This window comes from Babylonia areolata, chromosome 19 (assembly GCF_041734735.1).
Source record: "Babylonia areolata isolate BAREFJ2019XMU chromosome 19, ASM4173473v1, whole genome shotgun sequence".
NCBI lineage: Eukaryota > Metazoa > Mollusca > Gastropoda > Neogastropoda > Buccinidae > Babylonia > Babylonia areolata.
This window is the reverse complement of record NC_134894.1, coordinates 64,349,546-64,376,352: the sequence shown is the minus strand read 5'-3', so window position 1 is coordinate 64,376,352 and position 26,807 is coordinate 64,349,546. Positions and strand designations below refer to the sequence as shown.

Sequence of the window (26,807 nt, the reverse complement as noted above, 5' to 3'; positions counted from 1 at the left end):
AATTCAACATGGGAATCAGTAGCAAGCAACGAAATTCAGGCAATGTGTATAGCTCATACAGAAATATATGATATGATATGATATATAATATGATATGATATAATATCATATCAAACAAATATAATATAATATAATATAATATAATATAATATAATATAATATAATATTACCTGACGTTGCGCCCACTGGCTGCACTCTGTTGATCTCTGCGTTTTTGTGCCTGTTTCTGTTTATCCTGTTGTGATTCGGACATTTTTTATATGTGTGTGTGTGTGTCGTATTTCAAGGATTCCGAAGGTCAGAACAGTTTTTATCGTTTTTGTTTACTTTTGTAACAGTTTGACATTTCATATTTTCATGTTTGTGTTTTTATTTACAAACAGACAAATGATTACTGCTCACCTGACCCCAATCGTCGTGTCAACAACCATCTTCGCCCTGCCTACGACACTCTCCGCCGTGTGGCACGTTCTTCACGTGCCCAGCTCTCTCTACCGTCTGACCTCTGCTCTCGTTGGGCCACTGTCACCATGGCGAACGTCAATTATGTCATGGGTGAAGCAACACCCACTTTGCGATGACACGACTCAACGCATCATCAGTCTGGGCATCGTCAGGCCAAAGACGAAGAGAGGAACCAGAGCGGGCAGACTTCACCGTTTGTGGGGCCCTGTCCCCCGTGCTGATCGTCCTGTCTCTGATGTCAGCCCTGCTGTTGTTGTGACTGTCACTGACAACCTCAACATCCATGTTCAAGATGACTCTTTTACTTCCCGTGACACTGTCCTCTCTGACACTTTTCCAAAATGTGGTGTATCTCCCGTGATTGGCCCTGCTCTGCTTTCTACCCCTTCCACACCTGTCTCAACTCCCGGACCTTTCTCTACCTTCCCACTGTCCTCCACTGCTCAGTCACCATCGTCTCCTTCCATTGCCTGTCTGTCTGACTCACCTGCTTCACCTTTAGATTCCTCTCAGCCTGCCCCTGATCTCTTTCATGCCTGTCTGTCTGACTCACCTGATTCACCTTTAGATTTCTCTCAGCCTGCCCCTGATCTCTTTCATGCCTGCCTGTTCAATGCTCAGTCTGTCTGCCCTGATCAAAAGACTGACTATATTTCTGATTATATTTTTGAAAATAACACTGAGGTCAGATGGTGTACACTGATGTCAGGTAGATGGTGTACACTGAGGTCAGATGGTGTACACTGATGTCAGGTAGATGGTGTACACTGAGGTCAGGTAGATGGTGTACACTGAGGTCAGATGGTGTACACTGAGGTCAGGTAGATGGTGTACACTGAGGTCAGGTAGATGGTGCATAATGATTTCAGGTACCTAGACAGCAGTGCCAAATGGGCCCCACATGGGTCCCACATGGTTAACCAAATGGGCCCCACTTGGGCTAATACAGGTGGGCCCCACTAAGATTCGCAACAGGGTTTCCAAGTGGGACCAACATGGGTTTCTGCTGGGATCCCAGTGGGCAATCCCATATCTGTGTTGGGCAGCCCATCAAAAACCCATCTCAGATGGGCTTACCACATAAAAACCATATTGGGTCTGGTGGTATTTTGATGGGCTGCCCCATGTCCCAAGTGGTATTTTGATGGGCTGGGTTGGGCTATAAGTAAAATGATTTGATTTGATTTGTGTTTGAATTCGTAGCTTGATGTATAAAATTCTATTGGGTTATGGAAACGAGAACATATTCAGCAAGCATACCCCTGAAATTTGGGAGTATGGCTGTCAACGAGGCACAGTAAAAACAGTCGTGCGTAAAAGCCCATTCACCAACAAACGAGTGATCATAGGAGTTGCAGCCAGTGAACACAGAAAAAGAAAAGTATTTTTCAGTGGCCTTCAAAACGTTCAATGCTTTTTTTTCTTCTTTTTTTTTTTTGCTTTTTTTTGCTTTTTTTCTTTTTTAACTGTGTCTCATTGTAGGCATTTCATTTAACAGTACCTCAGACAACTTTTATAAATCAAAATATGGCCTTGCGATTTGACAGAATGCAGAAGTGTTTTGAGGGGTATTTTTTTCGTTTGGTTGTGCTGGGTTTAGTTTTGTGTGGGGGGGGGGAGGGGTTGGGGGGGTACATTTGTTTTGTTTGTTTTTTTGTGGGTTTTTTTTTCTTCTTCTTTTTTCTTGTTTTGTTAAATGTGTCTGCTGTGACTGTTTTTCTTGGCTTGTGATAGAATTTTTAGTTCTTTTCGGGTTGTTGAGATGTTGGGGTTTGTTTGGGGGTTTTTTTTGGGGGGGAGATAAGTTCATTTTCTTGTTGTTGTTGTTGTTGTTGTTAACGTTGAGGGGAGGGAAGAAGTGGGTTTGGGTTTGTTTTGTTATTTTTGTCAATGCTGAGAGGAGGTGCAATTTTTGTGTTGCATATCCCCCTAGTGGCCCATCTTCCTCCCTGAGTAGAGGGAGGGCTTCCCCGCCCGAATCAGTCGCCACTGGACGCGAGACGGTTGAGGGCATGCCACGTGACAGAGATCTGTGGCCGCGGACGTCATGTGACGTAGACAGTATGAGATGCTGATTGTCAGGTGGGGCTTGTGTCTGAACCACCACTGGCTGGGTAACAGCAGAGTCTAGCGGTGTGGCAGAGGGAACTGCCAACGCCGAGGTTGGAGGGACCGTGCATGCACCCGCGGTGTGGGCGAGGGGGCAATGCCGGTGCAAGGGAGGTAACCGCGGCGCTCGCTGGCGGAGGTGCCGAAGCGGGGGTTGCCTCCCTTGAATGCAAAATCGGAGTAAAAGAGAGGTGCGTGCGTGTGCGTGTCTCCCAGTGGGTCACCTTCCTCCCTACCTATAGGAAGGGCTTCCCTGCCCGAAACAGTCACCTTCCTCCCTACCTATAGGAAGGGCTTCCCTGCCCGAAACAGTCACCTTCCTCCCTACCTATAGGAAGGGCTTCCCTGCCCGAAACAGTCCTGGTCGGACTCGAGAAGGTTGGGGCATGTCGCGTGAGTGACGCGCGATCTGGTCATGTGGCAAAACAGTCAACACCATAAGCATATCTGGTTTATACAACTGTAATGGTGCCCAAGTTTCCTTTCCATGGGATATGTATTGCACTTTGTTACTGTTCTTCACAAGTGATTTCTCCGTGAGAAATTCCGGCTGCTCTCCTTGTGGAGAGCTTATCACAACAGTGCACCACCACCTTTTTTTCTTTTCTTTTTTTTTTTCTTCCTATTTTTTTTGTGTCTGTAAACGTCATTTGTTTTCATATCATAAAAGTGTATTTTTCTGCAGGAATTTCCCAGAGACAACTCTTGTTGCCCTGAGTTCTTCTACATAACATGGTCCAAGTGCATGCTATGTTACACACATTTTGTCTGATCCAAAACACTAGAATCACAACCAAGACGAAGTCTAGTGGAGGGAGAGAATATTCAAGCGAGTGCGATTGATTGATCGATGTGGATACTTCTATAGCGCCTATCCTCGGTCAGAGACCAAGCTCTAAGCGCTTTACATACACGGGGACATTTGCACAACAGGCTGCCTACCTGGGTAGAGCCGACTGACGGCTGCCACTGGGCACTCATCATTCGTTTCCTGTGTCATTCCATCAGATTTCAGACGCACACACATACACACTCAGACAGACATGTAACATTTTACGTGTATGACCGTTTGTTTGTTTTTTATTTACCCCGCCATGTAGGCAGCCATACTCCGTTTTCCGGGGTGTGCATGCTGGGTATATTCTTGTTTCCATAACCCACTGAACACTGACATGGATTACAGGATCTTTAACGTGCGTATTTGATCTTCTGCGTGTGCATACACACGAAGGGGGTTCAGGCACTAGCAGGTCTGCACATATGTTGACCTGGGAGATCGGAAAAATCTCCACCCTTTACCCACCAGGTGCACTGAGATTCGAACCCAGGACCCTAAGATTTAAAGTCCAGCGCTTTAACCATTCGGCTATTGCAGCCGTCAGGTGTGGGGTTCAATCCTGCATTCTCAGATTCTCTTGCTTCCAAGGCGTATGCCAAATTATCACTTTACCATGGGATTCCAGTTGTAATTACTGTCATGGTTCTTCAGTAGTTGTAATAACTGTAATTGTGCTTAATTTTCTTTTCCATGGGATTTCAGTAGCTGTAATGACTGTAATTATGCTTAATTTTCTTTTCCATGGTTAATTTTCTTTTCCATTGGATTTCAGTAGCTGTAATGACTGTAATTATGCTTAATTTTCTTTTCCATGGTTAATTTTCTTTTCCATGAGATTTCAGTAGTTGTAATAACTAATTGTGCTTAATTTTTTTTCCATGGGATTTCAGTACCTGTAATGACTGTAATTGTTTAATTTTCTTTTCCATGGGATTTCAGTAGCTGTAATGACTGTAATTGTGCTTAATTTTCTTTTCCATGGGATTTCAGTAGTTGTAATGTCTGTAATTGTGCTTAATTTTCTTTTCCATGGGATTTCAGTAGTTGTAATAACTAATTGTGCTTAATTTTCTTTTCCATGAGATTTCAGTAGCTGTAATGACTGTAATTGTGCTTAATTTTCTTTTCCATGAGATTTCAGTAGCTGTAATGACTGTAATTATGCTTAATTTTCTTTTCCATGAGATTTCAGTAGCTGTAATGACTAATTGTGCTTAATTTTCTTTTCCATGAGATTTCAGTAGCTGTAATGACTGTAATTATGCTTAATTTTCTTTTCCATGAGATTTCAGTAGCTGTAATGACTGTAATTGTGCTTAATTTTCTTTTCCATGAGATTTCAGTAGCTGTAATGACTGTAATTGTGCTTAATTTTCTTTTCCATGAGATTTCAGTAGCTGTAATGACTGTAATTGTGTTTAATTTTCTTTTCCATGAGATTTCAGTAGCTGTAATGACTAATTATGCTTAATTTTCTTTTCCATGAGATTTCAGTAGCTGTAATGACTGTAATTGTGTTTAATTTTCTTTTCCATGAGATTTCAGTAGCTGTAATGACTGTAATTATGCTTAATTTTCTTTTCCATGGGATTTCAGTAGCTGTAATGACTGTAATTATGCTTAATTTTCTTTTCCATGAGATTTCAGTAGCTGTAATGACTAATGTTCATGGGGGTTGGGGGGGTTCATGGGATTTGAGTTGGTATGATGAGTAAAATTGTGCCTGAAATAGTGCTTAATTTTCTTTTCATCGGATTCAGTTGATGGACAAATAATGCTCAATTTTCTTTTCATGGGATTTCGATTGATAGAATGACTATAATAGTGCATAATTTTCATTTCATGGGATTTCAGCTGATGACAGAAATAGTGCATAATTTTCATTTCATCGGATTCAGCCGATGACTGAAATAATGCTTAATTTTCTTTTCGTCAGATTTCAGTTGATATAATGATGATAATAGTGCTTTTTTTTGTTTTTTTCTTCTTTTTTTTCATGGAACTTTGGTTGATTCAACCATAACAGTGCCTAATTTTCATTTCAGGGGATTTCAGTTGACTGAAACATTGCTTCATTCTTTACCACAGAATTTTGAAGAAGGGGCCCTAGGGGGATGTAGTTTTGGTCTGGGATTTTCTTCTCTTCTTTGGTTTGTGTTTCTTTTGTTAGTTTTGTTTTGCTACTATTAATTTTTTGTGTTAGTATGTCTGTGTGTTTTGGGGGTTTTTGTTTGTGTGGGTGGGTGGCAGGAGGGGCGGGGTGTGGGGGGGGGTGCACAATGTCAGTTTGTTTTGGTGGGCTTTTCCCAAATATTTTTGCTTAATCCTTTGTCAGAACTGATAAGGCACAGTGCAGTGGGCTAGACTTTAGTTTCAGCCACACTGCTCTGAACTGAACTAAACTTCAAACACACAGGCTGCAAGACACAAGACATGCTATAAGACAAACAAGCAGGCTATAAACAGGAGTATGCTAGTTGTGTGGTGAGGGGAGAGTCATTGTGTACATGCGTGTGTGCATGCTAGTTGTGTGGTGAGGTGAGAGTCATTGTGTACGTGTGTGTGTGCATGCTAGTTGTGTGGTGAGGTGAGAGTGATTGTGTACGTGCGTGTGTGCATGCTAGTTGTGTGGTGAGGTGAGAGTGATTGTGTACGTGCATGTGTGCATGCTAGTTGTGTGGTGAGGCGAGAGTCATTGTGTATGTGCGTTGTGTGCACGGAAGTGTACACCAGTTGAGGCAACTGATCTAAGATAATTATCTTCTACAATGGTAACATCTATGAAGCATGTTCCCTGAAAATAATTCAGGCCCAATGCAGCTTGAAAAACACATTGTTGTGCTGACATCCAGACCACAGTTGTCAGTCAGTTCTCTCTTCAGCCAACACCACCAGTTTTATTCAGTCTATCAAATACAGCCCATCTTTAATCATTTCTGCACTTATTTCTTGGTGACAACACTATCACTTTTACATACTATTCACTTAAGTTGCAGTACACAATAAATTACTTTTATGATGGTTCTTTATATTTTCATATACTAACTTAACTGTTCTGAACATTTGTAGAACAACCAAAAAAACAAATCAAAGTATTTACTAAAATACTCCATTTGCCTGGTTACCTACAGAAAAGAATATTTCTTTTCAAAGTTAGGAATATATAGAAAAGAATCTTATGTTTCAATATTAATACCCAGAAAATAATTTTCTAACTTTTAAAATACACAAAAAAGAATACTCTAATTCAAAGTTGAGAATACCCAGAAAAGACTATTCTATTTTAGAAAGCCCAACTAAAAAAAAACAACTACTTTCTCCACACTCCAAGCATACTGAAAATCATTGAACGTAATCCAAGTGACCTGAGATCCATGTTGGGGCATGCAAAATGTAAGAACAGCTTCCAGTAAAGAGGTTTAAACCTATGTGTCATTATGCTTGTGTGATCAGTCTGAGCATTTATGGGTTTGTTGAACACCTCCATATGAATAAGGTTTAATTTCCCATAACCTTTAAGGCTATCAGGGCAATGAATTCAAAACCACTGTGCCTAGGGCTTGGCATAGGACGGCAGGGCACCATCTGAAGCTTCCCTAACCAAAAGTCGGGTTCCATTCACACCAGACTGGAGTGAGGAAAAGCAGAGTTAAGTCCCTTACCATGTGGGGCTGAAAACACAGATTCAGAAGCCCAACAACTGACCAGTTCTGCCATAATGAATAAAACAAGATGCAAAAAATGTTAAATGGTTATTCAAATGACTGAATGCCATATTACTACAGGTGCTCCACTGTCTGTCTGGTATTTACGACAGCCACATAGTGTCATCGTATTCCCAATTCCAAATATTCACAGGTTACATTTACACTGGACAAAATTATTCACCATACCCTAAACCATTTGTGCTTAACATCCCTTTTGAAAATGCAAAATTACTGCAATGAACCACATTTATATCCAGACTTGTGATGAAGTTGAAGAAACAAAACCACTTTTACTCATATGCAACAGGTTGTTTTTTTTCATGAACTGGAATGAAAACTATTTCCATAAGTCATTTGTCCAACAATTACGTCATTTATAATAGCCATGCACCTATCACCTTTCAACTATATACTTCCCTGACTTTTCATAGATTCACAGTAACATAAAGAGGTGTGTGTTTGCATGCAAGTTTATCAAACCATGAAAATAATCATTTTCCCACCTTACACTGCAAACTCTTAACAAAAACTCATTTTCAACCAAATACAGAATGCTCACTCACAAATGGACATTTCCTATGGGAAAGGTTTGAAATACAAAATCAACTTTCAGACTGTCAAATTGTGAATTCAAACACGGATATTCCTATAAGCCCACAAGAGGTATGGCGGCCGTATTGATGCTGCATGCAATCCATGCTGACAGGCATATACAGGGAATGAAACCAGAAACCACAGCCATGTGGACACACAAAAGGAAAGTTTTCTGCTGCACCGGTCTCCAGTTCAAAGCCAGGACTCCACTAACGTTAGCACATGTAATGTTTATGTCAAACACCCAAGGAAAGTATCATTTATGTCACTTCCTTTTTTCCTTTTCTTTTTCTGAACTTTCCCTTGCGTACAGTTACAGAGTGAAATATTCTCAAGATTACAGGACGGCAAAATCCAGTAACATTTCAGATACGTCAAATGTTCTCTTCATTTTATTTATTTTTCTTCAATCTACAAAAAAACGAAAATGGACACAAATTCATTTAACAAGTATATTCTGACAAATGCAGAAAAGACACATTCAACGATCTTCCCCCCTTAAAGTAGCCCAAAACACCCTCGCACAACAAATGCAAACCACCAACAGACTCCTAGCTCACACCCAGCCTCCGCACACCACAAAACCACTGGTAGCAGTAGCACACGTGCAGGCTGGCTCGATGAGACACAATCCTTTAAGTCCTGGAAAGCCAGCTGTGGTCTGTCCAGACGGAACCAGCGAGGAAGGTGGCACTAGGAGGGCTGGGGGCGGGGGGACATGATGGACGTGGGGGCCTTGGCCTTGGCTGCCTGCGCGACCTTGATGGCCTTGTCCTTGAACTTGTCTGTGTTGCTGGCAGCTGCCGCCGACACCGCCTGGTGGTGGAGGGCGGGTGTGAACATCCTTTCCAGCACGTGTTCGTAGCCCCGGCTAGCCTTGGCTGCATTCTTCTTGAAGCGGTCGATGCCGAAGGCTGTGATGGCCGCGCCGAAGCCAAAGACAGCCGAGGACACCCAGGCACTCTTCTCACACACCGTCCACTTGCTGTTGTCTGGGCTGATCTGGTACACACACTTCTCCTCCACATTCTGTGCAAAGACAACAACAAAAAGTCTCAATGAATGGAAATGTGCCACTGATGAGGTAAAAGACTTCAAGGAGGAGCTGAACAATATAAGGTCCCATCGCCTTTTACTGTCACAGGGACACTGAATTCAAATTCACTGTGTCAAGGGATCGGTAACGGAAGGAGGGGCACGAATCCTCTCCAGTTCCAACCTTCCCCAACTGCAGTCAGGTAGCCATTTAAAATACAGCTGGGAGCAGTGACGACAATCACAGTAAACCACAGAGGGCCAAGACAGACAGTGTGTTCCACACCACACAGGGCCAAGACAGACAGTGTGTTCCACACCACACAGGGCCAAGACAGACAGCATGTTCCACACCACACAGGGCCAAGACAGACAGTGTGTTCCACACCACACAGGGCCAAGACAGACAGTGTGTTCCACACCACACAGGGCCAAGACAGACAGTGTGTTCCACACCACACAGGGCCAAGACAGACAGTGTGTTCCACACCACACAGGGCCAAGACAGTGTGTTCCACACCACACAGGGCCAAGACAGACAGTGTGTTCCACACCACACAGGGCCAAGACAGTGTGTTCCACACCACACAGGGCCAAGACAGACAGTGTGTTCCACACCACACAGGGCCAAGACAGTGTGTTCCACGCCACACAGGGCCAAGACAGACAGTGTGTTCCACACCACACAGGGCCAAGACAGACAGTGTGTTCCACACCACACAGGGCCAAGACAGACAGCATGTTCCACACCACACAGGGCCAAGACAGACAGCATGTTCCACACCACACAGGGCCAAGACAGACAGTGTGTTCCACACCACACAGGGCCAAGACAGACAGCATGTTCCACACCACACAGGGCCAAGACAGACAGCATGTTCCACACCACACAGGGCCAAGACAGACACACCACACAGGGCCAAGACAGACAGTGTGTTCCACACCACACAGGGCCAAGACAGACAGTGTGTTCCACACCACACAGGGCCAAGACAGACAGCATGTTCCACACCACACAGGGCCAAGACAGACAGTGTGTTCCACACCACACAGGGCCAAGACAGACAGCATGTTCCACACCACACAGGGCCAAGACAGCATGTTCCACACCACACAGGACCAAGACAGTGTGTTCCACACCACACAGGGCCAAGACAGCATGTTCCACACCACACAGGACCAAGACAGTGTGTTCCACACCACACAGGGCCAAGACAGACAGTGTGTTCCACACCACACAGGGCCAAGACAGACAGTGTGTTCCACACCACACAGGGCCAAGACAGCATGTTCCACACCACACAGGACCAAGACAGTGTGTTCCACACCACACAGGGCCAAGACAGACAGTGTGTTCCACACCACACAGGGCCAAGACAGCATGTTCCACACCACACAGGGCCAAGACAGTGTGTTCCACACCACACAGGACCAAGACAGTGTGTTCATCACCACACAGGGCCAAGACAGACAGTGTGTTCCACACCACACAGGGCCAAGACAGACAGCATGTTCCACACCACACAGGGCCAAGACAGACAGTGTGTTCATCACCACACAGGGCCAAGACAGACAGCATGTTCCACACCACACAGGGCCAAGACAGACAGTGTGTTCATCACCACACAGGGCCAAGACAGACAGTGTGTTCCACACCACACAGGGCCAAGACAGACAGCATGTTCCACACCACACAGGGCCAAGACAGACAGCATGTTCCACACCACACAGGGCCAAGACAGACAGCATGTTCCACACCACACAGGGCCAAGACAGACAGTGTGTTCCACACCACACAGGGCCAAGACAGACAGTACTCACCATCACATGCTGCATGGCCATGTTGCGTGTGTACGTCGTGATTGTGCGCGATTCAGCATCCACCACCGACTCCTCAATGACGCACATCTTGCGCGCCGAGTTTGGAATGAAGCGCTCACCCCAGCGGGGGACGGGATTGGTCTTGGTCAATAAACGTCGTGTGTACAGGCAGTGACCTTGCACGTGTCGTGATAGTATGTCTTCTGTTAACACGTGGTTGCTGCACACACATACACCAGTATCCTATTTTTGTAGGCTAACCCTGACCATGTATCAGAGAATGACATTAGCTTACACTTGGCCCAACAGCATAAAGTGAGATCTGCATGATCAGTGGTTTTTCTCTAACTCTGGCCCAAGCAGTTGGGACAGCAGTTGCCTCCTCTGCTGCTCCAATGGTCAAAATCAGACAGGGCTGACTATCACTATCACTACACACACACACACACACACACACACACACACACAATGCATTTTGACCACACAAATGCAACAATAAAATAATACAATGGAAGCTTGTCCAGAACACATAATCTGCTGGAAAGAAAGAAAAGTAACATGAACAGCTGGAACCACGTTCCTTGGTAACACCAGCATGGGTGTATATCCACTTGGACAAACAACAGAATAAATGTGCAGACTCATCTAAACTTAACTGGACATCTGTCCTCTTCACACCAAGATAAATGGGACACTGAAACAGTTGGTAAACACATTTATCAGGGCAAGCCAAAATAGTTAATCAGCAAAGATAAAAATGAACAGAATATTATCACACAATATCAACTTATATTACAATTACTTGAAAAACACTCCCGTACACTGAAGAAGTTTACCTGGATGTAAATGAAAACTAAGTCCTGAAATTGAAGAATATGAAAATGAAGCCTTGGGGGGGGAAGAAAAAAAAAGAATACGAAATCTTGCAAAATGAAAGATATCAAAATGAAGTACTGAAAATGAAAAATACAAAAATGAAGTCTTTCTCCATAATTTCTTGCCCTCTGTTCTGGTTGCTCCCCCTCCCCCCCCCCCCCTCCCCCTCCACCAAAAAAATCCAGTATTTTCTGACTGGTTCTGTTCATTTCCATCATTTCTGTTCACACTCACAGACCATTCTTTTCCATGTTTCATGACTTTCAACAACAAACTGCAAAAAAAATTGACAGTTTACAAAAACCAACACTCATACATAGTTAAAGTTGCTGTCACAGCAGTGTCTTGCTTCAAACTGGACAGCGCTGCATCATCTAGGCAATGTTCCAGAAAACCTATCCAAAGATCTCAGATCCTTGGAAACATTCCATGTTTTCTGTGAGAAAAGTGAGAAACAGTTTGCCCCATGGCCAGCTTTCCTTCCACTTACACGCACACAAGACATTACGTCCTGGTTAATCTGATGCTAACAAACTGACTAAAACTGCCCAGACTGAGAGTTAACATGTGCAATGATGCTGACCTCCTTCTGATAGAACTTGTCATTTTGGGAGGATCGACTTGTCACTGAAGTTCGTCACAAAAGATGTCCAAGCTAACAAAGAAATGCATAAGACAATGACTTCATGATGTAAAAGTAATAGGTGGTTTGTCCTCTTCAGCAATAAAATGATGGGCCATTCTCAACCCTTCAACAGTCAATGTCGGACATCTGTCACCTGTGTACACCCCTGCACCAATGACACTATAATACAACACGACTTATTCCTTACCACTCCTTCAACAGCCTGGGGCCACACTTGTCCTTTCTGTCACCCAGTCTTTTTTGTGTTTTTTTAACAGGACTTACTTTATACCAGGCACCCACCCACCCCCAAAATACAACCCAAATCCATTTTCTTCCTCAACCAATAGTCAATAATCCTTTTCAACAGTAACCCGTTACAACAGCCATATTATTCTCTGAAAAGGAGAAGAAAGAATGACTGCACACATTCCATGTACATTCATTAGGAGCACGACAAGGACATATATTATAAGTATACAAATCATTGTTACACTGCAGTATCAAATAAAATCATTTTACTTCTACTAGTTGTAGGTCAGCCCACCACAAAGAGGCCCTTTCCAGGCTGAATACTGGTCACTTCTTCAAACCAGCTGTAGGTCAGCCCACCACAAAGAGGCCCTTTCCAGGCTGAATACTGGTCACTTCTTCAAACCAGCTGTAGGTCAGCCCACCACAAAGAGGCCCTTTCCAGGCTGAATACTGGTCACTTCTTCAAACCAGCTGTAGGTCAGCCCACCACAAAGAGGCCCTTTCCAGGCTGAATACTGGTCACTTCTTCAAACCAGCTGTAGGTCAGCCCACCACAAAGAGGCCCTTTCCAGGCTGAATACTGGTCACTTCTTCAAACCAGCTGTAGGTCAGCCCACCACAAAGAGGCCCTTTCCAGGCTGAATACTGGTCACTTCTTCAAACCAGCTGTAGGTCAGCCCACCACAAAGAGGCCCTTTCCAGGCTGAATACTGGTCACTTCTTCAAACCAGCTGTAGGTCAGCCCACCACAAAGAGGCCCTTTCCAGGCTGAATACTGGTCACTTCTTCAAACCAGCTGTAGGTCAGCCCACCACAAAGAGGCCCTTTCCAGGCTGAATACTGGTCACTTCTTCAAACCAGCTGTAGGTCAGCCCACCACAAAGAGGCCCTTTCCAGGCTGAATACTGGTCACTTCTTCAAACCAGCTGTAGGTCAGCCCACCACAAAGAGGCCCTTTCCAGGCTGAATACTGGTCACTTCTTCAAACCAGCTGTAGGTCAGCCCACCACAAAGAGGCCCTTTCCAGGCTGAATACTGGTCACTTCTTCAAACCAGCTGTAGGTCAGCCCACCACAAAGAGGCCCTTTCCAGGCTGAATACTGGTCACTTCTTCAAACCAGCTGTAGGTCAGCCCACCACAAAGAGGCCCTTTCCAGGCTGAATACTGGTCACTTCTTCCAACCAGCTGAGAGCCCCAAATAAATGAATAAAAGGTCAATCAAAACTAAGTTTTAAAGCCTTATAGTTATACATACAAAAACAAGGGAAAGTCATGAACCTCCTAACTGTAGCTTGACAACATTCACAGATTTCATCTAAACAAGGGTCAGGGTGACACAGAAACGTTACCTGAAAGGGTTAGGGTAACACAGAAATGTTACCTGCAAAGTTCAGGGTAACGCAGACACCTTACCTGAAAGGGTTAGGGTAACACAGAAATGTTACCTGCAAAGTTCAGGGTAACGCAGACACCTTACCTGAAAGGGTTAGGGTAACACAGAAATGTTACCTGCAAAGTTCAGGGTAACGCAGACACCTTACCTGAAAGGGTTAGGGTAACACAGAAATGTTACCTGCAAAGTTCAGGGTAACGCAGACACCTTACCTGAAAGGGTTAGGGTAACACAGAAATGTTACCTGCAAAGTTCAGGGTAATGCAGACACCTTACCTGTAAGGGTTAGTGTAACACAGAAATGTTACCTGCAAAGTTCAGGGTAACGCAGACACCTTACCTGAAAGGGTTAGGGTAACACAGAAATGTTACCTGCAAAGTTCAGGGTAACGCAGACACCTTACCTGAAAGGGTTGGGTAACACAGAAATGTTACCTGCAAAGTTCAGGGTAACGCAGACACCTTACCTGAAAGGGTTAGGGTAACACAGAAATGTTACCTGCAAAGTTCAGGGTAACGCAGACACCTTACCTGAAAGGGTTAGGGTAACACAGAAATGTTACCTGCAAAGTTCAGGGTAACGCAGACACCTTACCTGAAAGGGTTAGGGTAACACAGAAATGTTACCTGCAAAGTTCAGGGTAACGCAGACACCTTACCTGTAAGGGTTAGGGTAACACAGAAATGTTACCTGCAAAGTTCAGGGTAATGCAGACACCTTACCTGTAAGGGTTAGGGTAGCACAGAAATGTTACCTGCAAAGTTCAGGGTAACGCAGACACCTTACCTGTAAGGGTTAGGGTAACACAGAAATGTTATCTGCAAAGTTCAGGGTAACGCAGACACCTTACCTGAAAGGGTTAGGGTAACACAGAAATGTTATCTGCAAAGTTCAGGGTAACGCAGACACCTTACCTGAAAGGGTTAGGGTAACACAGAAATGTTACCTGCAAAGTTCAGGGTAACGCAGACACCTTACCTGTAAGGGTTAGGGTAACACAGAAATGTTACCTGCAAAGTTCAGGGTAACGCAGACACCTTACCTGTAAGGGTTAGGATAACACAGAAATGTTACCTGCAAACTTCAGGGTAACGCAGACACCTTACCTGAAAGGGTTAGGGTAACACAGAAATGTTACCTGCAAAGTTCAGGGTAACGCAGACACCTTACCTGTAAGGGTTAGGATAACACAGAAATGTTACCTGCAAAGTTCAGGGTAACGCAGACACCTTACCTGAAAGGGTTAGGATAACACAGAAATGTTACCTGCAAAGTTCAGGGTAACGCAGCCACCTTACCTGTAAGGGTTAGGATAACACAGAAATGTTACCTGCAAAGTTCAGGGTAATGCAGACACCTTACCTGTAAGGGTTAGGGTAGCGCTGCCAAAAGGCCTGAGCCACCTGGTCCCAGCTCCACTTGTACGTCACTGTCCCACTGTAGAATTTCCCCATGCTTGCCTCCTTTGTCTCCACTCGTGCCAAATCATTCACTCATAACTGCTTTCACTCAATCTGAAATAGTCAAATAAAAATACATATATAAATATACACAGAGAGAGCGAGAAAGATATATCATATATATATCTAATAATGAATGCAAATTTTTACAAAAACTGAAACTTGTGAAACTTGTGAACATCAGATTAACTGACAAAATTTTCAGAATACTCAGAGAAATCCAGTCAATTCTGACCACACATTACCAGAGAGTGGTTTGGCTTTTTGGTTTTCAAACAGATTTTAGGCAATTATTGCTCGTCCAATTCTTTTTAAACTATAGCAGATAAATGTGTATCTCAAGAACAAAATTTATTCAAAGGTTATGCCTCCAGTAGTCACTGAGTCTGTTGTTTTGGACAAGCTGTGACACCACAACTTCGGAGACTCACTCTGGCTTCTGGCTGACTAGCGAAGCAGATCAAAATGAATTTGTTAAAAAATATTGAGCAAGGACTTTCCAAAAGGACAGAAAAAAGAATACTGTGCAAAGTCTGTGTTGGAATGGATTTTGGTTTAGTTCTATACAATTCTGAACCCCTGTTTACAGAAGAAGAGTTCAAACAAGCTGTCAACAACACAGACAGGTCAAAGTTGTCAGTGTCGGCGTGGAAACTGTGTGTTTCCCAACTCCGTTGTGCACTAAGAAAGCATATGTTTTGACTGTTGCAGCTTTTGAAAACAATGAATGTGATGGGCCTGCAGTCTCAATCACAGCTGTTCTAAAATAAGCAATCCTGTAAGTTGGCTGTGTGCACAGTCAATGTGATGTCAAAATTGACCTCTGTTTCAGCCAAGCCCAATATGGTGGCGCACTGTGTCGCACCAAGCTGATAGTTGAGATCAAAAGAACTGCTTTAATGTGCAGATATGTTCAATTGAATGCATGGTTCTGTGAGTAACTATTTACCCATTTGCCAGGTTTTTTTTAGCATGAAGCTATTTCACTTCATGTCCCCTTTACTTTAGTAAATCCAACAAAGGCACACATATCAAGCCATTGCTGGTGCCTCAACAGCTGCTGTCAGCTCTCTTACAGACTTTCTACTTGTGGTCAATTAGAGGGACAAATGAAAAAAAAACCCAGAAATGTCCTCCTATAGTAAACTGAACACAAACGAAGCTGATTTTGTGCCTTTGTAATTGACTTAGTTTTAGATAACACAAATAAACTGAAATGGAAACAAAATCTAAAAACCCACACCCAGTGACGCTTCGTTAAGATCGTTAAGATATTTAAGCATCTGCAAATAGAGCAGTTTTAGTTTCACTGGCTCTATGAGTCTATCATTTCCTTCCATAATTGTCTTACAAATGCTTTATTATTATTGTTATTACTATTACTACTAGTACTACTTATTATTGCTATTAACCATTATCATTATTATTATCGTTATTATCATCATGCTTTGTTCTTCATTATCAAATATTATATTTATTATTTTTCATTATCAGTATTACTAAGTATTATCTGTTATCATGGTCAAACTTAAACATGACCAGGCACACAAAAGTAGCAGTCTTTATAAAAATGATCTGAGAGCACTACACAGCACAAAATATATTTCTGCTTGTTATGTTCAGCTGCTCCTTCTGATGTCTGTGTTGCCACACAGCCACTTTTCTTTCCTCTTCATCTTCTTTTCTCTCTCTCTCTTTTCTGTTTTTTACTTCCCAGTTCCTGACATAACATTTTTTGTTTGTCTCATCAAAAGTGGATACTTCAAAACAACTGCACCCGAGATATCTCCCATGTTGCTCAGAAGTGTGGGTTCTTTCATTACATAAAACCATTGCGTCTCAGTTTATCCTTTCACCCAACCAGACCCCACCAGCTTTCCAACAATCTAAGAGTAGAGAGAGCGAAAACTCCAGTAACCACTTCCATAAATCTGACAGAAGACCCTTTCTTCTTGATGTCACGCTGTCAAGTACTGAAGTAGGCCACCAGCAAGCAACTCTCCCCCTCAACTCTCCCTGTCCCCTTCAACTCTGTTCCAGCTGCCAAGTAAGGCCACCAGCAAAACAACTCTCCCTGTCCCCTTCTAACTCTGTTCCATCTGCCAAGTAAGGCCACCAGCAAAACAACTCTCCCTGTCCCCTTCTAACTCTGTTCCATCTGCCAAGTAAGGCCACCAGCAAAACAACTCTCCCTGTCCCCTTCCACTCTGTTCCAGCTGCCAAGTAAGGCCACCAGCAAAACAACTCTCCCTGTCCCCTTCCACTCTGTTCCAGCTGCCAAGTAAGGCCACCAGCAAAACAACTCTCCCTGTCCCCTTCAACTCTGTTCCATCTGCCAAGTAAGGCCAGCAGCAAAACAACTCTCCCTGTCCCCTTCTAACTCTGTTCCATCTGCCAAGTAAGGCCACCAGCAAAACAACTCTCCCTAGTCCCCTTCAACTCTGTTCCAGCTGCCAAGTAAGGCCAGCAGCAAAACAACTCTCCCTGTCCCCTTCAACTCTGTTCATGCTGCCAAGTAAGGCCACCAGCAAAACAACTCTCCCTGTCCCCTCTAACTCTGTTCATGCTGCCAAGTAAGGCCACCAGCAAAACAACTCTCCCTGTCCCCTTCAACTCTGTTCCAGCTGCCAAGTAAGGCCACCAGCAAAACAACTCTCCCTGTCCCCTTCAACTCTGTTCATGCTGCCAAGTAAGGCCACCAGCAAAACAACTCTCCCTATTCCCCTCCAACTCTGTTCCAGCTGCCAAGTAAGGCCACCAGCAAAACAACTCTCCCTGTCCCCTTCTAACTCTGTTCCAGCTGCCAAGTAAGGCCACCAGCAAAACAACTCTCCCTGTCCCCTTCTAACTCTGTTCATGCACAGCTTGCAATCTCCCTGTACAACATTCTAAAACATTAAAATAGTCACTCACTCTCATACAGTCATAGTCATAGACACACACACTTGCACACACACACATGCACACACACACACACACACACACATGCACACACACACACACACACACACACACACACACACACACACACACACAGAGGAAGAACAGAGGTTGGTCTATAAATTTCTCTACTAGTACAATACAGCTTCCCATGCAAGCTGTTGCAGACGAGCCTGGGCGTGGTGTGTATGGGGATTTGAGGTGAGCAGTGTGAGGATAATGCCACTGACATGGCATGGACTGTGCAGGCAACAAATCAAAAACAAAACACAACAACCAGGTTTCCTGTCTGAAGGGGGTGTCAAAGCACAGGGACTGATAATATGTACTACATCCACTTCAAAAAAAAAAAAAAAATTTAAGAAAAGACAGAAATGACATAAAAACTAAAAAAGAAAGAAAAAAACACAATGAAAATCATAGGTTATCAGGACTCTGCACTGAGTCTTTAAATTAAGTGGATCAGATAGAATGTAAAAAAATAAAAATTCCCAATTTCAAAAACAGCAAGCAAAAGTTACACCTAATCTTTTATGTTTAAACACTGAAATACCTCTCTGCAACTGACAAATCTGCTTAAATTATTTTACCTTACAATAAACCGTAAACTTATCATTACAGTGGACCTTTTAAAGACACCATCATTTAAAAAAAAGTTATATATGTATCACATGCCCCATGGCAATTTCGTAATTATTTTGATAACTTGAACAAATTTAAGTACATTTTTCATCTGAGAATTTATACCAAAAGTCTATTCAGTTTACTGAGTTACTTAAAGTGCCATGACAAATTAAATTCACTTAGAAAATGGTGATAGAACTGTCAACAATTACTGATTTAGAAATAGTTAAAGGACAATTTCAAAATTAGTGTAAGCAAACAACAACAAAAAACAAAAACAAATGGGGGAAAAAAAACAGTGTTGGTTAGTAACTCCTTTGTAAAACAGAATGTGTTTCCAGCTTAGACTTAAACCAATTGCTTTTACCTGTTCAGGAAACACACATGTTAAACCAACTGATTTTACCTGTTCAGGAAACACACATGTTAAACCAACTGATTTTACCTGTTCAGGAAACACATGTTCATACACCTCTTCTCTCGCTCTCTCTGGTCCACACAATTTTTCTCTTCATCCAACCATCTCAATGATTTCAACCTTTGCCCATAAGCCCACACGTTTTGAGTTTTGTTGATGTTGTTTTGTTGTTTTTTAATCAATTAATACGTAAATCTGTCCTGACAAGCAAACTTGATGTGATGAAATAAGTAAACAAAATTCCTCGAAACTGAAATATTTGAGAAGTTGCTCACACCGGAATGGGAGGAGCACAATGGAGTATTTACTTCAAAATGTAGGCACCGTTACACTTACTGACATTGTTGACAATAAAATTACCAGTTACCTTTGCCTTGGTAAATCTAATTTTACCAAGTAATTTAGGTCTTAAGTGCTAACGCGAAACGAGAACGCAGCGAAAGTGTTGTGGCTGTGCAACTTAGTTGCAACACAAAATCGTTTTTAAAAAGGTGTTTCACTTACGTCCGTTCAGATACTGCTAAACTTACAAAGCGTGCCTTAGTATACCTGCTTTTCGCCTTGACATTACCTTCCAGTGAAACGTGGTACGCAAAACCCGGTATGGTTGACCTCTGCACAAAAAGAGCAACAACAGCTACCGCGGTACGGGTCAAGTTCTGTTCAGTTTTCAACATCGCCTGGGTCCCATGTGCCGATCAGCACGTGACCGCAAACCCGTCGTCTTTTGATAAAAAAATAGACAAAATCTTCAAACTTACCATGCAAACCTCTTGCTTTCGTTAACTGCACCGTATTTGATGTGATGTGGCCATCCCATTTAATGTGGGTTGCCTGCAATTAACAATGGTATGCGGAAACAGTTGCTAACCTACAGGTCTTAACGCCATCTTGCCGTCGTAAGCATAATCATACGGACTTGCGTCCCTTACAGGATTTGGGGGTTCCCGATAGCCCATCGCAAAGAAACATCTTTCATTGTCTTTACATTTTAGATTATATTTGACAAATGAAAACTTAAATCAATGTTTTTAAAGGGGTGATGCAGGAGACACTAGGACTGGGGAAAGGAGGATGTTTAAGGAGTAGATGTGGTGAACCCATGTGTGTGTCTTCAGTGTCAGTTTCCAGTTCTCAGATGACTGACCTCAGCATAACCAAATGCACTGAACAGGCCTTCCGAAAAATAATGAAACAACAACAATAACAATAATGATAATGATGAAATAAAATATAGGTTTATGCGTTAAAATATGTATGCGTATAATATTAACCCCCCAAAATAGTTTTTCTTAGAATACTTAAGGGGAAAGTGGGAGAATCTGTGGTAATTTTTTTTTATCCCCCCCCCCCTCTCTCTCTCTCTCTCTCTCTCTCTCAGTATTGTGTGTTATCGAGAAAGACCCTACTTAGGATGGGGACTGTATCAAAACAAATTATTTTAAAGAAACACACCAGTGCTTGTATGTCTCTCTTGATTATACTTATTATATGTCCATCTATTTACATATGCAGTGTCTATTGGCTTGTTTTTTGTTGTTTTTGTTGTTGTTTTTTTAGCTGCAAGCTTTTTATTATTCTATTCTTGCCGTTGTTTTTTGTTAATATTGACTGTCTATTTTTTCAGCTGCATGCTTTTTATTATTCTATTATTATTGCCTTTATTTTCTGCTAACATCTGGAAGACAGGAAATATACAACCCTCTGATAAATGTCACCGTCACTTTCTTTGTTTTCTGCCAACATCTGGAAGACAGGACATATACAACCCTCTGATAAATGTCACCATCACTTCCTTTGCTGGGTTCAGCTTCCTTTCCAGGAGGGGGAGGAGGTTTCCTGAATGATTACAAAATGGAGGCTGATGACTATACTGTCACCATCACATGGGTCAGGCTGGGGTCTGAATAGGACAGAGCAGTCCTCCATTAAGCAGCCAAAAGGTCTTCTGTTGGTCATCAGGGTGAAGACTGATAAGCTAATAAACCATGAAATATGAGAGTATTGTTTAATACTCTGCCTGGTGGCATGTGAGCAGGCAAGTGAGACAGCCTGATAGTGGACCAGTGCAGTGGAATTTGAATCAGAGTCCTGGGTTCCACTCCCATCTCAGCCTGGGTGTTGAAGGGTTGGAGATTTTTCCTTTCTTCCATGTCAGCATATAGCATCTGTTAGTGCCTTATTCTGCTTCGTGTGTGAACATATGCAGCAGCTTTATTTTTTTTCAGAAATTGTAAAAGATCTGTGTATCTTATAGTGTCATCTTTTTTTTTCTAACCTAGTCAACATCAGTTTTTATCACTTTAGTTATTGCGTTGCATATTTTCATGAATACTCATGTTCTAAAAGTGATTGTGCTTGATGAGTCTGTTAATGTAATATCATGTACTGCAACCAAAAGACAAATTTCGGTGCATTTACAAAAAATAAAGTTGTATCTTTTCTTAACTCATGTGAGTGCTGCATAGGTTATGGAAACAAGAACATACACATCATGCATGTCCCCCAAATCAGAGTATGGTTGCCAGTATGGTGGAGGTAAAAATGGTTATAAAAGCCCATGTGGGAGTTGTATCTAAAAAACAGCGAAAGAAAGGAAAATATTTTAAACTTTGTCTGGAGAGTAAAGAGTAGAAATCTCTCCAATATTCTTAATCAGCATATGTGTGGTTCTCCTCAAACACACACACATTATATACACACACAGAGTAAATGCACACATATCAGGGTTCCACAAGTATTTGCGTTAGTTGTGTGTGTGTGTGCAGTATTATTCAATTTTATGTCTTTCCACTGTAAGTGAAAGAACAGATCTGTGCATTTGTGTGTATGTGACAGAGAGCGAGAGAGAGAGGTGTGTGTGTGTGAGAGAGAGAGGTGTGTGAGAGAGAGAGAGGTGTGTGTGTGAGAGAGAGAGAGAGAGAGAGAGGTGTGTGTGTGTGTGAGAGAGAGAGAGAGAGAGAGAGAGGTGTGAGAGAGAGAGAGAGGTGAGAGAGAGAGAGAGGTGTGTGTGAGAGAGAGAGAGAGAGAGAGAGAGAGAGAGAGAGAGTTTGATGCACCCACACATCCATACAGTTACAATGAAAACTTCATTTTTCTTCTTTTGCTTTCACTTTATTTACCTGAAGAATTACATTTCCAATAAACTGATTCTATGTACATGTTTGAATTTACCAGAAAACAAATGGATGAAAAAATCAATCACTTATACAGTTCATCCTGTCTGATAATGCCAGGCACACTGTCAAAACAAGGAAATGTCTCCCCTCTGACCTAGTCACTCTCAAACACACCCACCCTCTTCATCCAAAATGTCCTTGCAGTTTTACACTTTAAAAAGCATACACAGTTTCAACACAGTGACTACAAATTTGAAAATATTGGCTCCATCCCAAACTGACATTTTCATAGCTAATTCTACAAGATAAACACTTTTTTTCTTTCAAAAATGCCAGTGTAGCCCTTACCAGGATCAGAAATTCCCAGATCATTTTTGACTGTCCGGGGGGTAAGTAGAGGAGAAATAAAAGTTAGAAAAAGTAACAATTGGTAGTGCAACAACCAGTCAGCAGACAGATTTAATGCTATACGCAGAATGCATTACAGAACAAGAAACACTGTGGTGGGGGATGGAAGAATTAAAGTGAAACGTGGAGGAGAGAAGTACAACTGATCTGCACTGAAGCCGACTGATCTGCACTAAAGAAGCCGACTGATCTGCACTAAAGAAGCCGACTGATCTGCACTGAAGAAGCCAACTGATCTGCACTGAAGAAGCCGACTGATCTGCACTGAAGAAGCCGACTGATCTGCACTGAAGAAGCCGACTGATCTGCACTGAAGAAGCCAACTGATCTGCACTGAAGAAGCCAACTGATCTGCACTGAAGAAGTCGACTGAACTGATCTGCACTGAAGAAGTCGACTGATCTGCACTGAAGAAGTCGACTGATCTGCACTGAAGAAGCCGACTGATCTGAACTGAAGAAGTCGACTGATCTGCACTGAAGAAGTCGACTGAACTGATCTGCACTGAAGAAGTCGACTGAACTGATCTGCACTGAAGAAGCCGACTGATCTGCACTGAAGAAGTCGACTGATCTGCACTGAAGAAGTCGACTGAACTGATCTGCACTGAAGAAGCCGACTGATCTGCACTGAAGCTGACTGATCTGCACTGAAGAAGTCGACTGATCTGCACTGAAGAAGTCGACTGAACTGATCTGCACTGAAGAAGCCGACTGATCTGCACTGAAGCCGACTGATCTGCACTGAAGCTGCTGACTGCCCAACAGACAAGTGGAGAGAGCATTTCCTCTTGTCCACCAGGTTTAGTTTGTCCCAGACAATCAGATGGGTTGGTGTTTTGAGCCCTGCTTACCTAAACCTTGTGGAACTAAAGAAATCAGCACATGAGACATGAGGCTTCAAGTCAGGCCCAAGAGAATAAGTTTTCAAGCCAAGAATTTTAGCACTGACAACCAGCTGAAAGGGTGGATGGCCCAAGATGAACTGGCAACAAACAGCGGAGAGAGAGACAGACAGACAGAGAGAGAAAGAGAGAGAGAGGTAGAGAAAGAGAATAAGAGAGAGAATGAGAAACCTCAGACTTGTCAACAGACGATGGGGTGACACCAGCTAACAGGCCACTGTTCAACCACTAAAAGCCAGATGAAAATATCCATGCGTTCACAAACTCTTGTCTGTGGTAATTCAATGCAATTTATCAGAGCTAGAAGCACAAAGTAAGGGCAAGGATCTGGCCCATGCACAGCTGGCTCTCCAGTTTTCTCCCCAAAGAAAAGATATTCTGACTTTCTCACTGCTGCCTTCATCCTCTGGGATCGATGTCTTTGACATGAAGATAAGCCACTTTGTGCCACACGGCATCACCACCCTGAGAGTAACAATAATAATGATAATGAATATGCAAATTGTCCCTCTCCAAGTCCCTATCAGCTAAACAATGAATGGAATCCTAAACACAGCCTGTTCTTTCAACCAAACATCGGATAAATCATGTATCACAAACACCGCCCTTGGCCCCAGGGAAGACACACAGACAAGGCCAAAACTGATGAACAAGGGTGCTGTGAAGAGCTTCCACAAATGGAGTGGATTCATTAGCCCTGCAAGCTTGAAGCCTCTGGCAGCAAAGATACCAGCATGGACATCACTCATTTCTGGAGTGACAACTGCCTTTCAAGAGGACCAGTGACACTTTGGAGAGGACCAGTGACACTTTGGAGAGGACCAGTGACACTTTGGAGAGGACCAGTGACACTTTGGAGAGGACCAGTGACACTTTGGAGAGGACCAGTGACACTTTGGAGAGGACCAGTGACACTTTGGAGAGGACCAGTGACACTTTGGAGAGGACCAGCGACACTTTGGAGAGGACCAGTGACACTTTGGAGAGGACCAGTGACACTTTGGAGAGGACCAGTGACACTTTGGAGAGGACCAGCGACACTTTGGAGAGGACCAGTGACACTTTGGAGAGGACCAGTGACACTTTGGAGAGGACCAGCGACACTTTGGAGAGGACCAGTGACAACTGCCTTTGAAGAGGACCAGTGACACTTTGGAGAGGACCAGTGACACTTTGGAGAGGACCAGTGACACTTTGGAGAGGACCAGTGACACTTTGGAGAGGACCAGTGACACTTTGGAGAGGACCAGCGACAACTGCCTTTGAAGAGGACCAGTGACACTTTGGAGAGGACCAGAGACACTTTGGAGAGGACCAGCAACAGCTCACTGCTACCAGACACACACACCACATGGAAGTGTCCAACCGACTTCAGACAACAGACCACCGTTGTGACACCGGCGGTGCCTGTGTGCTTCCAGTCTTGGGCTGCGGAGCCACTTGTGCTCTCATCCTTGAGAACACAGACTGTGTCATCTTTGGACCATGCTGGACGACCGAACAAATGCAGCCTACTTCATAACCAAATCTTCCCCTCTACCATAGAATGATGACAATCAATTATATGATAACATGTTCTAAGTCTAGCACCTGCTGTTGCTCAGTATTTGTACATGACTGATCCCTTGACTAAGTCACTGTTTTGAAATGTTAATAATTGTTGATCGAAAAAAAAGAAAAGAAAAGAACAACAAAAGAAACAGTTATGATAAGAAACAGAACACAAGTCTTTCTTTTAAAACGACTGAAAACAAAACAATGTTGGAGCAAAAGTCTTGCTGATGAACTGAAGCACTTACCACATGTAAAAGAACCAAAAGCATCAAATTCATACACCATGTGTCAAACAAGTATGCTTTTTTTTTTATCTGAAAAAAGAAACACCTAAGAAATTGGAAATAAAATCACTTTTAAATTCTCTTGGAAATAAAACAATAAAAGTGAACAGAAATATTTTCCAAAGCTGATGTGGAAACAGACTAACAGGTAAAAAAAAACCCCAAAACCAGACAAACAAGGAAAGTCATTGGAATGTGACATGCAAGAAGCTTGACAATTTCACATCTATATACACTGATAGGAATGCTGGTAACGAATAAATCAACAAGACAAAACAAGACAAGACCCAAAAGGGACAGAGACTGATTCAAAACATGAGAAATTCAACTGGATAATTTGATGTGGACTTTGAAAGGGATATGTCTTGTTATGTATATGATATGTATTGTGCTGTACATAAATCTTTTTTTTTTTTAGACAAACTCATTCACTGTGCTATACATAAATGTGTGTCATTAAAACAAACTCATTCATTGCCCGCACAATTTCAGTTAAAGACCATTTGTTGCAAGAAGGTCGCAAAAGTTGCACACAGTAAAACAAAAGACAAATTCATAATTCATCAAATTTTCAGCACTTTTGTTAAATACAGACTGTATAAAACTGCAAGCCATCTAGATTACGTACACTTTTAAAAGCAAGTTGCATATAAAATGATATGTTCAAGGGGAAAAAAAAGCAGTTGGTAAGAAACTATTCAATTGTACAGGCAGTGTCAATTTGTATATATATATATATACAGTTTATACACTGACACAACACAGAATGAAATATATATTGTGTAAATCTTTTGAAGGTCACTTTGAGAAGGTTCCAACAGAAACTAACCTAACCCTTTGAAATAAAATGTTATAATTCATTAAGTGGGAGAGACACACAACATGCACACATGCTCTTACGCACCTACACACACACACACACACACACACACACACACACACAGAAAGCAGCCCATGGCAGTAATGAAAAAAAAAAAGTGGAAAGTAAACCGGCCAACAAATTTTCAGAATATAACGTTAAAACTTTGAGTACAGATGTTGAGAACCATCATCAAATGTAAACAAAGTCTTTAAATCATCTTTCCCTTTATTCAAGAAGAATCAAACTAAAGACGCAAATCGAATGTTGTTCAAAACCAAAACATTTACCAGATGCATCGATCACCACAGCATGCGCTCTCTCTTATACACACATACACCACACACACACTGCATGCACACACACAAACACCCAACCCACCCCGACACATGCTCAAACTCAAACACTTTTAAAAACCTCTCACTACTCTAGGTCAAGCCCAGCAACACACACACACACACACAGACACAGACACACACACACACACACACACAGGGGCGTCACCTCATAAAACAGG

General features: G+C 42.7%; 1 protein-coding gene across 2 annotated transcripts; it reads right to left on the bottom strand.

The window, feature by feature from the left end:
- Positions 1 to 6,282: 6,282 nt before the first annotated feature.
- LOC143293947 (PRELI domain-containing protein 1, mitochondrial-like) lies at positions 6,283 to 20,065 on the bottom strand. 2 transcript variants are annotated; one of them, XM_076605341.1, is made up of 4 exons: positions 19,924 to 20,065; positions 15,083 to 15,234; positions 10,570 to 10,789; positions 6,283 to 8,742 (listed from the first exon to the last, which is right to left on the bottom strand). In XM_076605341.1, exons 2-4 carry the CDS (start codon positions 15,172 to 15,174, stop codon positions 8,407 to 8,409), a joined length of 648 nt encoding a protein of 215 aa, XP_076461456.1. In that variant the 5' UTR covers positions 15,175 to 15,234; positions 19,924 to 20,065; the 3' UTR covers positions 6,283 to 8,406. The 2 variants fall into 2 exon arrangements, with proteins under 2 accessions (XP_076461456.1, XP_076461457.1); XM_076605342.1 differs by lacking the exon at positions 19,924 to 20,065 and adding an exon at positions 19,734 to 19,858.
- Positions 20,066 to 26,807: the final 6,742 nt, after the last annotated feature.